This window comes from Mycteria americana, chromosome 6 (assembly GCF_035582795.1).
Source record: "Mycteria americana isolate JAX WOST 10 ecotype Jacksonville Zoo and Gardens chromosome 6, USCA_MyAme_1.0, whole genome shotgun sequence".
Classification (NCBI taxonomy): Eukaryota; Metazoa; Chordata; class Aves; order Ciconiiformes; family Ciconiidae; genus Mycteria; species Mycteria americana.
Window position 1 is genome coordinate 12481945 of NC_134370.1, and position 15693 is coordinate 12497637.

General features: G+C 43.8%; 1 protein-coding gene across 5 annotated transcripts in view; it reads right to left on the reverse strand.

The window, feature by feature from the left end:
- MXI1 (MAX interactor 1, dimerization protein) overlaps positions 1-15693 on the reverse strand; it is a 58059-nt gene that overhangs the window by 21389 nt on the left and 20977 nt on the right. For 2 of the 5 annotated variants that reach the window (XM_075504580.1, XM_075504583.1), the window contains exons 3-4: positions 9583-9651; positions 8776-8805 (exon numbers count right to left, since the gene is read on the reverse strand). The exons of 1 other annotated variant lie outside the window; for it this stretch is intronic. In XM_075504580.1, coding sequence (XP_075360695.1) covers positions 8776-8805; positions 9583-9651 — 99 coding nt within the window. The remainder of the gene's footprint in view (positions 1-8775; positions 8806-9582; positions 9652-15693) is intronic. 2 more of the 5 variants (XM_075504581.1, XM_075504584.1) reach the window with 1 other exon arrangement.

Genomic DNA, 15693 nt, shown 5'->3' on the forward strand with positions numbered 1-15693 from the left:
AGAGTCATTAAGAGCTGTGCTTCTAAATGATTCAGATGCTTTCAGATATTCCACCCCAGCTCAGCAACCAGTCAACTCAGAGATAACAGGCTGCACTTGACTTTATAAGCATGACTAAGTTTTGTGCAGCTGTTTACTACCTACCATGATAAAAACCACACCCTTATCATACGAACTGTTATCAGCCCGGACCATGCATGAACCCACTGATACCATTCACAGAGTCTATTTCTATGAAAGTAACACCGCATTTCGAGCTCACGTCCTGTTTCCACTGGAGGTTTCAGTGCGTAAGCTTTTTTGTATCAATTTCTGTTATGCCTCCTTCTTTCCCTCAGCCCCTCCTGGGCAGAAACCCTTGCACAGGCAGTTACAAGATCACTGTGCAACTGCTACATCCCCTTTCCTGCCTCATCTTCTACGAGCTGAACATGACCATTTGCGAAATCTCCCATTCACGGCAATGCCTTCTTCATCGGGGGTTGAACTAGATGATCTTTAAAGGTCCCTTCCAACCCAAACCATTCTATAATCTTGAGTCTTAAGGTACTCTGCTTAAACCCCCGGGGAAAAAAAAAAAGAGCAAAAAGCATCCATCCTTTGCAGAAGCTTTTCATTTTTCCCTAAATAAGTCATGTTGCTTTATGAATGCACTCTCAAAGGTAAATAATTAACAGGCAAGAGGGACAGAAAATCTTATTACACAGCTAATGGGAAGTGATGCTCAGGCAGCAGTGTACAGATAAAGGATACCTTCAAAAGACAGCCCTTAATTTTTTTTTAATGGAACATTGGGCAGAAGACCTGACTCATCCCATTGCTCTGGGATCCAGGGATTCCTCTGCGTTCCTCCAGATTCAGACAAATCCAAAACCTTTATATGAGATTCAGCCTGCATCTGACAGACTCAAGTGCCACCTCTGAACAAGGGGATACTCCAATTTTGCAAAGGATTTACCAAAGAGCAAACACAAAGAGCACTAGGCAGAGATGATCTGTATTTCTACACAAACTCAAACTCCCAAGGCACACAGAAAGGCAGGCAGGTAGATGACACCATCGACTGCTGTGTTCTGCCACGGCCCTGACTTAGCCCTGTCCACATTACCCAATAGGTTTCATGGGAGGAGAATTCCTGATGCTTGGTTGCACGTTGCCCATTTAATTGTTTTATGACTGTCACATGCACTGTTTGGGAGGAAACCTGCCTGGTCTGTTTGTCCACAGCTATACAAACTGCTCGGGGTGACCAGCACCATTTGCAGCCAGGCAACAACCACAGCAACTGTGAGGTGAAGCCCTTTGCTTTCATTTCCCAGACAAGGCTATAAATGCCTGTTACACACTTGCACTACCCACCACAGCACCCAAAACAAGCGGCTAGACCATACTGTGCCAAGCCCTGCCAGCTGCCCACTGCAGCAAAGGTACCTTCGCTTCATGCCCCTCTTCTCTTTTCAGATGGGAGAAGGCACGAGGGCAGCAAGACAGCGTCATGCAGCACCTCCTGGCCCTGGGCAACACTGACAGGGAGGACACTGAGGGGGACACAAGGAGTGAGGATGAAGTTTGGAAGGAAGCAGAGGTGGGAAAGGGGAAACTTTTGTGAAGGAGAGAAAAAGCAAGCAACTGGCTGGAGACGTGGATCAATGAAGCAAAGCAGTGGGCCAATGCGAACTTGTTCCCACACGCCCATTACTCCAGGTGCTGGGTCCATGTGTGTTTCTGCTCCTCACCTGTTAAATGGGGGTGTCTGACTCTTCCCACCCCTCCTTGGCATATCATAAGGTTATAGGTTCTCAAAGTTGTGATACTTGGTAAAAATGGGCCACATACCGAAAGGAGAATGAGAAAGTTTCTTGCCTACATTTCCTATCCCACACTGAATTTCCTTTGGTTATCACAAGTCTGCATGGGCTATGTTGCTATAGTACCCTCAACACACATACCAGATACAGATATAAATCAGCACACAGAACTCCAGCTTCTGCCCCAAGAGTACAAAGTCCTGAAACTTGTAGTTAACAGGTAATCTGTCTCAAAAATTATATTCCTATTACCTCATCTTCTCTAAGGCAGCAACTCCCCAAGCAGCTTTTAGCTAGTAATGCTTTCAGGCCCATGAGCAATGTTAGTCCCCTGAACAAGAAAGTTGTTGCATCAGAATTTCTGGCTCTTGGCACTTCAACAAACAGCACCCCAGGAAAAAAAAAAGAAAAAAGAAAAAAAGCCTGCAAAGTCTCCAGAGATGCATTTGGGAGAAAGATGGCAAGTACAGAGCCCTGACACAGTTTAAAACTGAGCCAGGAAAGCTGAATGCTTGACTTCCTACCTGGGGCCAGATTCTTCCCTGGTCCCAGCTCACTGATTACAGAGGGGATTTGCCCAGTCTTTAATTTTTTCAGGACAGCCATAAACATATCTAACTGTAGAGGCATCAGCCTGAAAGAAAACTGCGGCAACACACCCAGGTAGAAATTCGAGGATGCAAGTTTGGGAAGAGGTTCAAGAACCAAAGCTGGCAATGATGCACTCCAAATCAGATACCATACATAGGACTGCTTTCATTACACATCCACAGCAGCTACCAGACCCCCTCCTGGCTCCCTGAAAGCAGTATATAACCAGTAATGCACCATTTGATACCTCTTCTATTCACTACTCTGGAAATCTTACGTACAGGATGCTGAATGCAAGAACACAGCCAGTAAGTGGGGAGACCTGACTGCAGAGCATCTTTCTTTCTAAGATGGGGGTTTCCTCTAAAGTCTCCCTTCTGGGAAGCAAGACGACAAAGAGATTCTCAGCATCAGGCCATTATGCCAAGGCCAAGCAGATTGCACTGACATTTCTTTCTACACTATGGGAGGAAAACACATCATAAAGTGTCCCTAAAACACATCTTAGTTGAGAAGTGTTTTGTGATAAATATCTGTTTCTGAAAACTGGCTTATAACAGTGATTTTGTTGTGCAACATTGTTGAAACAAAAACATTTGGCTTTGTGACAGTTTATCCAAAGTAGTAGTATTGTTCTTTTTCCTCTTCCTTCTCCAACTGCTATTGGATTCATAGGGAAGGTGCAGAGATCGAGGAGCAGAAAGGAAAGCAGGCATGCATTCATTCTTCGCTGCATCACTTTGAATAAAATATAAAAAAATCATATTGAAACTAGAAATTCCAATATAAGCAGTACTGAAGGACTTCCAACAAAATGAGGATAATTTTGTTTCCTTCAAATTTTGGCATGGAGACTAACTGTCCCTTTTCAGCAGCTTTACTCAGAGTTCAAAATGTTCTGCTGCCCAGCCAACGTGAAACAAAGCCTTCGCAGAGTTTCAGTTGCAAGTGAATTGAAACGCTGCTTCTACACAAGAAGGCACTTCACATGAACAAGTGTGGTGGTCAGCAAAAGAGACTGGATCATGGTTTTACAGCATCTGACTGGTGGGCTCCCAGAGCAATGCAAAGAAATAACCACAATATAGCAGAAGGCAGACGGACACTAAACAATTACAACTGAGCCTGAACGTATCCAGAAAGAACATCTCTCCGATAGCCTTACTCCACAAACTACAGACTTCACTCTCTCCAGGTTAAGCAAAATCAGGCACAGCAGTGTAACAGTTATCCAGATCTCCTAGAGGAACATGTTTCAGCTCTGCTGACAATGGTTAGTCCCAGCTGAAAATGGAGGCATCTGTCATCCAAGCAATAGAATCGAAGACAGCTAGCTACCTCCAGCTCTTGCTCCATAATGGGCACAGAGACAGGAGGGTTTAGCTACAGCTCCCACAAGGAGCAAGTTGTATCAGTGCACGCTCTGACCTTTGGATGTGTCAAAGAAAGTTGCACACTCAGCTGTGTTGGCCGTGGTTTGACTGCTGCAGGGAACATCACAGGTTCCAAGTGTTATTAATGAGGAAAACAATATGTACTGTCAACGTTTGCTACATGAAGTTAACATGAAAACAAAGCCCACTCCAGAGAACAAATGAAATTTACTGAATTAGTTTCTTGTTCCAGCTCTCATGATAAATAGCATTGAACTCTACACCACATTGATTAGTTGGTTCAAGACAAACACTGATCAGATTGCCTTGGCAAGTATATATAGCACTACAAAAGCACAATCATCTGTGTCTATTCAGAGTAGCAAGGATTCACTATACTTTCATTTCCCTTCCCCCTATCTTTCCCAGCCTAGACAGCATGTCTGCACTATTTAATACCAAAACTATTTAAATGCCCTATGTTAAATGCTTTCCCCTCCTTTTTCTCTTGTATTTTGCTAACAGACACACTCGAGCCCCTGTTCTAGAGAAAGAGAACCAAACTGTGCAATTGCTGCGGAGCCTCGGAAGGCCCCACGTTTCAGTGCAAACTAACCCAGGTCGTGGTTTTCTCCCAAACGTTCAGTAGGGTTTTTCCTTTATCTCAACTGCTACCTCAAATATGCAACCTAGCATAACAGTCAGCTCTGCGTGAGAAAGCATTTTGGAGAAACACTCTGCAATAAACAGTCTCGTACATTAACGAGAGAACGGATGGAGAATCACAGAAGATAGACAGGGGATCCTGGTAAGAGTCAGAAAGGCTAAAAACCACAATACTTGATCATTGCTACGTGTCTGTCTTCTTCACTTTGTTTCTGATCATCTCAAAAGATACCAGAGAGAAAGGATCTTACATCACTTCACTCTGTGCTTTTACTCTAAACACAACGCTTTAGCAAGTTGGTTTAGAAGTAGTTTTGTCTCCTTTAGACTTTGTCCTTTTTCATTTTAAACATGGTATTTTTGCAGGGCCACAAATTCTGTGAGATCTTCAGAAAATTCTGATTTCAGTGATTTTCCCAAGGTCTCTTTCCCTCCTTGGATCTATCTTTTGTTTGAGCTAATTATTGCTACTAATTGTTATTAGGGCAGAAGAAAAATCTGCCCTAATAACGCATTCCTTACCCAATTACTCAGCTTTATTTTCCTTCCTTCTGCTGGATTACAATGCAATCATCACCAAAACCACAGACAAATCTAGGATATACAGAAACTTTTTTTGGTTTTAAATCTGATCAATAGCTTTATAAACATCCTTCTTGTTCTATCAGGAAACGTAACTTTTCTGACAGACACCACCACCATGTTGGTCGACTAGAACTGCCACATCTCAGAGCAGCAGGAAAGTCATCTCAGTGCCGTGTACCTTCTCTTCATCCCACACCAACCACATCCTTCCAAAACTGGCTTTTATCCAAAATTTTCACAGACAACAGTTAATCCTACTATCTGTATAACACACACCGTTTAACTTAAGCCTGAACTCTATTTATTATCCTTTTTTGAGAAAATATTACACTACCAAAGTTCATCTTTAAGTCACTTGCTTTATCATGTTTTCTTTTAGAAAATGATGGGGTGCTGCTTACAAATCCATTTTTGGTAGGCATGTTAAAGGACTAAAAAGTATTGTTTTAGTTACGCCTTGAAGCAGATGAGAAGCAGAATACTGGCTTCTTGTTTAAATGCAAGCTATGACTCATCCTGGGCAGAGATAAACTGAAACACATACCCATTAAATAAAAAAACACAAACAATTTTCCAACATCAGGATTAATGACAGATAATAACTATAAATTAACTTTAATCTTTTCTAAATCAAACAAAGCCCCTTATATAAATGTCACTGCAATCTTTTCAGATAAAAAAAAACCCCACAACAACAAAAAAACCCCAAATCAAAGCAGAAAGAGAAGTCACTGAAATATTAAGACTAATATTCGGTACCAAATCAAACAGCTCCTTAGTAGAAACACTGGAGTGTTCATGAAAGATTTCAAGACTAAGAAAAGGAGTGGAGTTTAAAACATCGCTTTAATTTGTTTGATATATTTTTAGTTACTTTTTGACATCAAAGGGGTGCAAGATTCTTAATCCTGATACACTGAAACGTCATCAGCTCTGCAATATTGAGTCCAAGTCAAATTGCATATTCAAAAAGGAGGAGGAGAGCATTTTGTTTTTCTACTATTCTCTTGCTACTGCTTGAAAGAAACTCTGTGTAATTGTTGAATGGGTTAAAACAAAATTTAACTGAACATAAGAAGGCTGCTGTTCACAGACAAGAAGGGAAAAACCAGAGTCAGAGACCTAATAGTGGACAATTTTGAAAATTATAGTGTGTGTCAATAATGGAGATAACAGTGAGATTCAAAAGGAATAATCTCAAATAATAGAGAAAATGAGCACCTGCCAGCCACAAAGCCATTAGTATCAGGGCTTTTATCTTTGCAACAGTTAAGTCTGGAGACACTGACAAACTTAAGGACACAGCAAATAAAACATGGTGAAAATCTAACTGGGAAGCAATCCCCTTCACTCAGAAAACACTTGCTGTGGAGTTTGAAAATAAATGCTTCCAGTATGAAACTCACTGTCCAAATCGTTGGTAACAAACACTGCAAACCCAGCATAGCCACTACAGGGTCCAGCTGGGTTTGCAGATGTGCGCAGCTGATCAGGCCATAGCATCTGCATTAAGGGACAGACAATCCCAAACCAGAAGCAGCAGGCTCCTGACCAAAGATCCCAGATATAGCAGTTTGCCTGTACAGACCACCCAATGTGATCAAACTTGTGGCCTTCCCAGAAAGATGGAAACTAAGGGCTTTTAAAACTATGTCTGTGACACAGATCTGGAATACAGTGCCTTGGGAAAGGGAAGCCCTGGAGGAAAGACCTTGCTGAGAAGGTGGATGGTTACGAGTCTTCAATCTGGAACAGGTGGGGCCTAGGGAGCATAACTGAGACAGAAGGAGAGGAAGAGAGAGATGATATTACACCAACTGGGATTGGGAAGACAAATGCTGTAGCAAGCAAACAGCTCATCAACATTCAGAAAAAGGTGGCATAAGGGGAAGCACAGGTAATAATACTCTTCTCACTAGTAACATACATAACAAAGTGCTGGACAGTAGTCAATCCTTATGATATCCCCACCCCAGGTAGTGTTACTGTTCTCAGTTAAAAACAGGGAATCAAGGCAGAAACTTCCTCAACTCACGCAGATAGTTGGTATCAGGAATAATCTAAACCCATCAATACTTTCCAGTCCTTAGCTGGACAATATATATGTAACGCTAGCTGCTGAAATCTCACCCACAGACAGTTTGAAGCTTCACTGCCTGCCCCACAAGCCTGAGGGTAGAAAAAGATGGTCACAGATCCATGCAAACTTGGCCAATGTGAGAGGACCAGGTTGGTACAGGGAAAGATGGAGACAGCCCTGCTCTAAAGCTGTACCGAGGGCAAGCAGCATTTGCAGTAACAATTAGATATGCAAATAAGCACATTGAAAATTAGTGACGGTTTACTGTTGTCATGGAGAAAAAAAGCACCCTCCGTTCTGGGTCAGACCCAAGCACTGCATTTTCTTTCCCTCATTGGTAAATAAAACTGTAGAGAGCACTGGAAAATCCAGCAGCCAACACTTCTCAACACAGCTCAACCTGGGACCAGAAAGGTTGAGACTCGGGGGGAGGACACAGGAGAGCAACATAACCCAAATAAAAAACCTCTCTGCATCACCCCAGAAAGGCAGGACCAGGACAACTCCGTAGACCCTCAAAGCTACCAGGAGGCAGAAGCACAGCCTGGAAGAAAACACCCGTACCATGCAAAGGCCAAGCTGCTTCCCAGCACTGCTGCTGCTGGGGGAGGCAGATGTGGGGGAAACAGAGGGAAATGTGATGCACAAGGTACTCGGCTCCGATTCCCTTGAAGCTACATGGGAAGATCTTGTCTGAATGGAAATACACACTTGGCTAGAAGCCTCTGTGTATCTTTGGCCAACCTTATAGTGCTCCAATCCCTTGTTAAATGATGGCTGCTAAGAGGGAAAAGGAGGCAATCAACCTATTTAGACTCAGCTTTCCCACCCTGGGGGTTTCTTCATAGGAGCAGCTGGCCAGAGCACTGCCTTTGTTCCAGCAGCCACAAAAAACACAGACATCCCCCCTCAGCCCTCCTAAAATCCCACAGAAGAGCCAAGATAAGTTTATAATGGAAACCCTGACACAACCTTAACTATAGCATCCTGAATGGAAGGCGATAATCTGATCTGTGTGTGAACTAGCTCCTCTTGTCTCAATGGTATTTATCTTACTTTCACTCCTGTTACAAAAGGGTTGAGTCATATAGCAGAGCTAGCCAAGTAACAAAACCGCAAGGCTTGCTAAAACTTCAGATTCAAGGATAAACAGGCACAATCCTAAAACAGGTTAGAAGAGAGAGAGTCTCCACAGGAGTGCTGGTAGCCAGACCTCTGAGCCTCTGGACAATGATATTTTCTTCTGCACCGCAGAGATTATCACAGCCCAGCGGAGGGGTGGGAGGGAGAGGGTGTAGACCACAGGGCTCTGCCCTTCGGTTCATGGTAACACATATTACCCAGGGCCCAAGAAACCTGATCCCGTAGCAACCTCATGTATGGAAAGTGCCCCAATCAGATTTCACTGTGTCAGGAGAAGAACAGTATTTACTCTGCATACAGATTAGTCACAAAACTGGGTCACTTCTTGCCTTTTCAGAGGAAAAAAACTAGCCAAAAACAAGGCTTCTTTTTCAGATCTTTTTGTGTCTTCCCCCCTGACTTTCAAAACTACGTGATACATCGTGGTCATTCACAGTTGTCTAAGCTGATCAAACAGCACCTGCATGTGTAAGGTTAAAGCATATTACACTCACTAGGCTTGCATTTCTTAGAATGCTTAGCTACTTACCGGTTCTTTTCTAGTTCGTTGTGCGTAGACCTGGAAGATAAACAAAAATTTGGATTAGCCACCGTTGACCTCTCAGCACCAAAGTTCAATCGCTGCAAGCTGTACACATCCCCAGCGGCATATTGCAGCGTAAAGCCAACCAACTACATACATTAAAATCTATAGCTACAACCTCAGCTTCCCTGCTGACAAGAGATTCCTCCCCTCCTAAGTCTATATTGTCTATATTTACCTGCTACGTGCAAAGCTGGTACTCTTACTGGTGCTACAGAAAATGTTCCCTAGAGATTTAAACGCACACAAAATCCCAAAGAGAGGCAATGATTAGAACAGGGGACCAGTCAGCTATTTCCAGACTACTTCTGGCTCTGCCACCAACTCAGTACAGGACTGCAGTTAAGTTTCTTTGTGCTTTAGTTTCTCCATCCACCCTGTAAAAATATTGGTATCATCTGCTAACACAGGAGCTCATGGAGTATTAATTTATGCACATCAAATACATGGGAACCTTCCAGCAGAATTGGCTCTGCCAGGACAACCCCTGGAGCCCTTCAGCAGTCACATGCTAGATTTAGCAAACTTAGTAGAACCCCAGATATGGCCAGCATTTGGGCATGAAACAGGATGGCCAGTACTGCCATGTTTGCAAACATCAGTGGTGCTGTGTAGCACTTCTAGGATGCCTGGAAACCCCTTGGGGATTGAAACGGCACCGCCACAGCACTAACTTGCAGCGAAGCAAGTGATCCATAAAGTGCCGCTGTGACTACTTGAGGGGGACCAAAGGAGGGGGCTTTGTCTTTATACCTGCCCGCCACGCCAAGCATGCTGCCAGCACTTCCTAATTTAGAGCTTGCAGCTTGAAAATGACACCAACTAGAAACAAAAGGGAAACAGGCAAGTTCATTCTCCTTGTCTCTGTGATGACAGCACAAGTGGTAAAAAAAGCTTAAATCCTTTCAGGATTTCTAATCTAACAATGTTATTAGTAACCCAGGTAAGGTTGTTGAAGATTATTTAAAAAGGATAGCCATTTATCCAGCATTTCTCTCTAACAGAAGGTCACCTTAAAATAAGAGTAAAAGGAGCCCAAGAGCTTAATAAAAAGGATCTATTTTCTGTAATTTGGCATCACATTTCTTCCGGAGCTCTGAGAAGATTATCCTCTATCCCCCATCTGGAGAATCCCACAGAGAATTCTACAATTAGGGAACTGAATGGAGGATGTGCTCCAAGGGAAACCCTGTCATAATTAAATGCTTCTCCAAAAAAAGGGAGGAGGAGCCCTTAACAGGTGTTAGAACCTCATTGAAGATGACAAATAAACCACGACGTCTGTGAAAAACAAGGTAAATGAGTCTTAGCTAGCTGTGGCCGAGAGCTGCGGGTGGCTAGAGGAAAAACAAAAGTTTACCGTATGTCTGTGCAAGGTACCCTGCGCAGAAGGATATGGGATACCCTACAGGCAAGGCACACTATAGCCAAACTCCTACATTGGAGGAAACTCCCAAAGCAAATCCTCCCCCCCCCAAAAGAGAGGATCCCTAAAGTCTGGTTTCCAGGAATCAGAAACACGAACATATTTAGTCCAGAATATCTCCCAAATCAAACTCACATCCCCCCCCAGAGTCTAAGCCAGCAAAATCCATTTGTCCAGGCAACTTGGATGCAAATTAACCCACCAGGGCTGAGCTGAGGCCCTTTAAAACCACTGCTTGTATGTTCTTTGGAACATGCTTATTGTTCTTATTTACTGTATGTTCCTGCAGGAGACTTTGCACTCTTCTTGGCTATGACATTAGCAGTTATAAAGCCAGAGATACGCAATGGTTTGAATTCCTATATTATATTGAGCCAATTATCAAGGCCAGCACTGAAAGAACAAAGTTTGGCCCACTGCTGTGAACAAAATTAAAACAGCAGGTTCTCCCTACTCCTCTCACACAGGAGACTCTTTATTACCTATCTGCCTTCTGATGAACAAGATGAGAGGGGTCACAGGCTTTTCACCAAGTCAGAAAATTTATGCTGTGACTTTTAACCATATCGGTGGCAAGGAAATAAAAACAAACCCCAACCCTCCTCAACACTTTCCCACTGCAGCTGAATGCAAAGGAAAGAATCTCAGCAATGCTGAATGAATCTGACGGGGATGTTACTTCTCTTACCTGCCTGTGCTTTGCTTACTCTTACTAGGGACATTTGGAAAAGTTTTAGTTTTTCCTTTCATCTAAATTTAGGAGAAAAAACCCAGCACCCCACTACCACCATTCACTAACTCTTATTTTCTGTGCCAGTTTCCCTTTGCTTAGACAACTTCTGTTCATAATTCATTTCATTTTCTGTAGCTCCTGATCTAGAGATTAATTTTCTCTCCTTGTCTTTGGGCTGCACATGTTACCAAGATTTATTTGGAGTTAAACAAGGACAGTGCTGTCAGTGAAGTGGAAAAAAAGTGCAGGAACCTCTATTGATACGACATTCAGAAAAAAAATATTTCAAACAGATACAGAAACAAATGTAACTGGACCTGTTTAACTGAGCCAGTCTTATCATCAACTGAGAACCTAAAGAGTATCACTAGACTGAAATCAAAGCTCCATCCTTGTACGCCATCGCCAGCTTTTTGATGGGTACAGAATGAACACCACAGCTGTAAACTACTGCAGCACTCAGGGAATGTTCCAGGGTTACTTGTAACACCCTGCGTATACAACACAACAGCAAGGAACTGGTGCATTCAGTGATGTTGCTTTGCTGCTGTCAATAGTCAGTCACAGCCTGTGTCACCCAGTGAAATAAGGACACTGTGTTGCGCATTCCCCACAAACTAGAGGAGCTCGCATGCCTGCTGTCAGGCAGACAGGGCAAGCAGGACCTTGCCCCCACCTACAAAGCTGAAACCACAGCCATGCAGGTACGGAAAACAAAGAGGAAAACAAAAGCCCAAGCACACGTACCGGCACCGCTCAAAACTTCAGCTGCAATTTAAAAGTAGCTCAAGCACAAACCGTCTGCAGCGTTCTCATTTAAAAGTCAGGTTTCTGTAGCAGTCAGTTCTTTAACAATAAATTTAAAACATCCAAACTGATAACTACCCCTAAAAACTGAAGGAATGTTATATATGGAGGAGGATCTTGCTGACTACATTTTGAAAACAGCTTGGGAGAAGATCAAGAAAGAGTTTTAGAAGCTTAACAAAAAGGAGCCAAGCAAACAACAACAAAAAACAGCAGAGCAGTCCCTATCACAATTTTAAACAACAAAAGGAAAAGGAGAAACTGAAGTTTATCCCTCTTTACCCCAGATACCTGAAACTGCATACAAAATAGGAAGGAACAGGGAAGCAGCAATTGTCAGTCACTCTAATTTAAGGTCAGATGCAACAACCTTTTTGCGGCAGTTACTGTGATTCTGCCTGCAACTATGGTATCCAACACTGTAACAAGGTGTTGCTGAAACATTAAGCTACACTGATTTCCTCCAGTGAAGGAGACATTGTAAATAATTTATTTTATCCCATTTTCTTTATTTAAATAAAATCCCTCCTACGATGGTAGAGGCAGCCAAACTTTCCCTAAGCACAGGTAAGCCAACAAAACAAACTGCATCAGGGAGGAACGAGGTCTAAAGAGCACTGAATTCATTTGTCATTGGGTTTTTTACTGTAATTAAAATCACAAAGCTGCCACATGACATTAAACACAGCTGACCTTTCTGGTTTACACATTTAATATTGATAAATAGCCCAACGAATGCATTTGCAGGATATCTGCATTTTGGTTAGACTTCTTAGTGAGGTAACTATTTTCTACTGGGAAAACACAGCAATTGAGAGTCCTTGTCCTACACGATACACAGGTGGCATTTAGACCCAATGACCCTATCATTTCCTTGTACCTGGTCACCCTTCCTGTCTGTATCTGGCACCAGCTCCTGACTCCAGACAAGCCCAGGACTCCAAGAGCTCCATCTCCATCACAACAGAGATACCTGTGGCTCAGGAGATGCTGTAGGCCATAAGTACTGCCAGGTAAAGTGGGTGCGGGGAATAAAAATGACCTCTTCCAACACATGTCCTTAATGCCAATACAGAGCCAGTGCTTCTCCTCCAAATTCACTCACCCCACTCTGCTTTAGCAAGAGATTAATCAGGAAAGAAATATTCCATCATCTTGTGCAAACTAAGGCACAGTTACCTGAATCATGTTTAGCAAAGCAGCAAGAACATCTATCCACAGACCAGGCCAACCGCTTTCTGTCTTACTTCACTCAGGTTCAGCCACCTCTGCTGCTTATGCATCATCACACCACATACAGTCTCATTCTTCTTCATTTACAGACCCTTCCCACCTTCTGGCTCTGTTGACACCCATTCACTTGGCCACCAAATTCCCCTGCAGGAAATGCCTTCTTTCATTCCCCAAGCCAAGATCAACCACCTTTCTGGAACCAGTGAACTAGATTATTGTTTTCTCTTTTATGCAAGTTCTTCCTCAGAAATGACTCCCATTGGAAACAGCCAAATGACAAAACAAAACAAACAAAAAGGAAGGGTGATCAACAAGTTTTTTGCATTTTAAATCCACCTGTGTCCACAAAACAAAATTTATTGGCTGAAGAACCCCAGTGTTTTGCCAAGGTTTCAAGTAGCAGTGGGTCAACACTCTTAAGTAGTCTATGAAACCAACTGCACAACCTATAGCCTGGGAAGCCTACGGAGAAGCTCCACCAGTAGCAGCAGGTGAGGCTTTCAGCCCAATGGCAAGACAAAGGATAACTGCCGAAAAGTCAAATCTTCCTGCCCAGATGGAGATGCTCAAGGGCTGAGTTTCTAAGGGAGTTGTGAACCCACCTCAGCTCTGGGAGGCCCAGAAGCCTGGCTCTTGGAGGGCTGCATGGGAGCCTTGGGAACACAGGAGCTTATGGTCCTCAACGCTGACAAGAGCTCCTACAGTAAGAAGCGGGATGCAGCTGAACAGGAGATGACATAGCTGGAGCAGAAGTCCTTCTGCTGCTATCCTTTGCAAGTACCAGCCTCAAGTCCAACAAGACCCTCACCTCAGCCTTGCATATCAGCAAATCTAACAAAATATTTCCTTCTGAACAATACTAGAGACAAAAGTTATCTTAGCCATTACTATCCCATGATCCCCCTACACTGTCTGGCCTTGAGGTCCAGAATAAATGCTTCTCCATGAGGAGCTGATGTGAAGAGACAGAACAGACTGTTTCACCTTCTCACTGACGTCAATGGAGATGCACCAGATTAACCTGGCCCCAAACTCTGGCTAGTTTTTCTGTCACTCTTAGATGGACATGGTATCAGATTCCTCCCAAGGCTCTGATCAAAGCTGTTTTCCCAGGATCAAGCCAGACCCTTTCCAAAGTTCACATTCTCCGTCTCCAACAGAGAAGGGGACGCAGCCGTACTGGCATCTGTTCGTGTTTATTCACCTTTGGAAAAGGAGAAATGGCCCCACAGTCTGTTTGCAGCTCAACAAGGGGAAAAGAGCTCCTTCGTACGGTTCACAACTGCAGAAAGTCAGCTACCCCTGGGTTTCTATACCTTACCCTGAAAGCCTCCTGCAACACTCAGTCAAAAACAACTTTAAAAGGTACACTGCACACATCCCTTGAAGAAGTAAATGTCTTCCAAGTCACCTACAGTATTTATACAGCCCCTCTCAGTTTGGTACCTGCTCCTCAAAATAATTATTTGTTTGCAACACTTCGGAAATTAACTCTTCCCTAACGCTTCTTACGCAGGGGGGACAAAACTAACACACAGAAGAGCTAAATGTTTTCCCAAGGTCACACAAGAAGCCTGTGGCAGAGCATGGTACTTAACTTGGGTTCCCTGAACCCCAGGATAAGGCTTGCATAGTTTGGTTGCTGTTCTCAGGCACCCCAGAGAGACATCTAACAAGGACATTTGTGCCATCTGATTCTTGGGTCAAAGACAAAAAGATGACATAATCATTGTAAGCTGCAAGTGGGAAAGTGGAAAATAACCACCAACAACCCAAACCTAAACTAGCCCTCATGTCTTGCCCACTGGCTGCCAAGTGACCCAACCCTACTCTCAGACACCACTGTTCAAGGTGCCAGAGAAAAATTTAAAATGGGAGCCAAGAACAAAGTAATATTAGTTTACCGATGAAACTCATCCAAGGGACACATCAGCCATAATCCTCAGGTAGGGAAGGAACTGCAGCTGCAGTCCCAAACAAAGTACACTGTTCTGTTGGTGCGTGTTCTGCTTTTTCAGCACAAGGGAGGAAAGAGCAGGAAGACAGCTCTTCCCTGCTGAGCACCATGAGTCTCTTCCAGTCCCAGAGCTGAGCTCCCCAAAACCAGAGCAACACCCCGATAAGCAGCACAACATGGCACTCTGCCGGGGAAGGGTTTTCCAAGCCAGGCCACACAACAGCAAGAATATTGTTTTGCATTCACTGCTGCAAACTGGGGCCAGCAAAGAAGCCCCCAGCTGGCTTCCCTCCCCACTGTACAGTCTGGGGAGCAAGTGTGCTGGTGTGGGCCTTCTCCTGTACCACCTGAGACCCCACATGCAGAGGCTGGTCCTAGCCCCAAGTGCTAAGAGTACGAGTATGCCCATCTCATACACTCACTCAGGCAGGGCCCTGCATGGCCAAGAGGAACTGGGTTTGCTGAACAAGCAGCTATTCAATATTTTGTTTTCTCCTCATTGTTCAACGCGTGGCCTCAAGCCAAGCCCTGCTCTGAATACAGAACCGGTGGTTTCCTTACAGGCTTTTCGACAGCCTCACCAAGAGCAGCAGCTAGGCAGTTCACACAGCACGTTTACTGTCAAGCATCCTCGCTTTCCAAATTGGAAGCTAAGGAACAGGGAAATCAGAGTTGCAGCTTCTCATCCCTGCAGGTGCCTCTATGAAG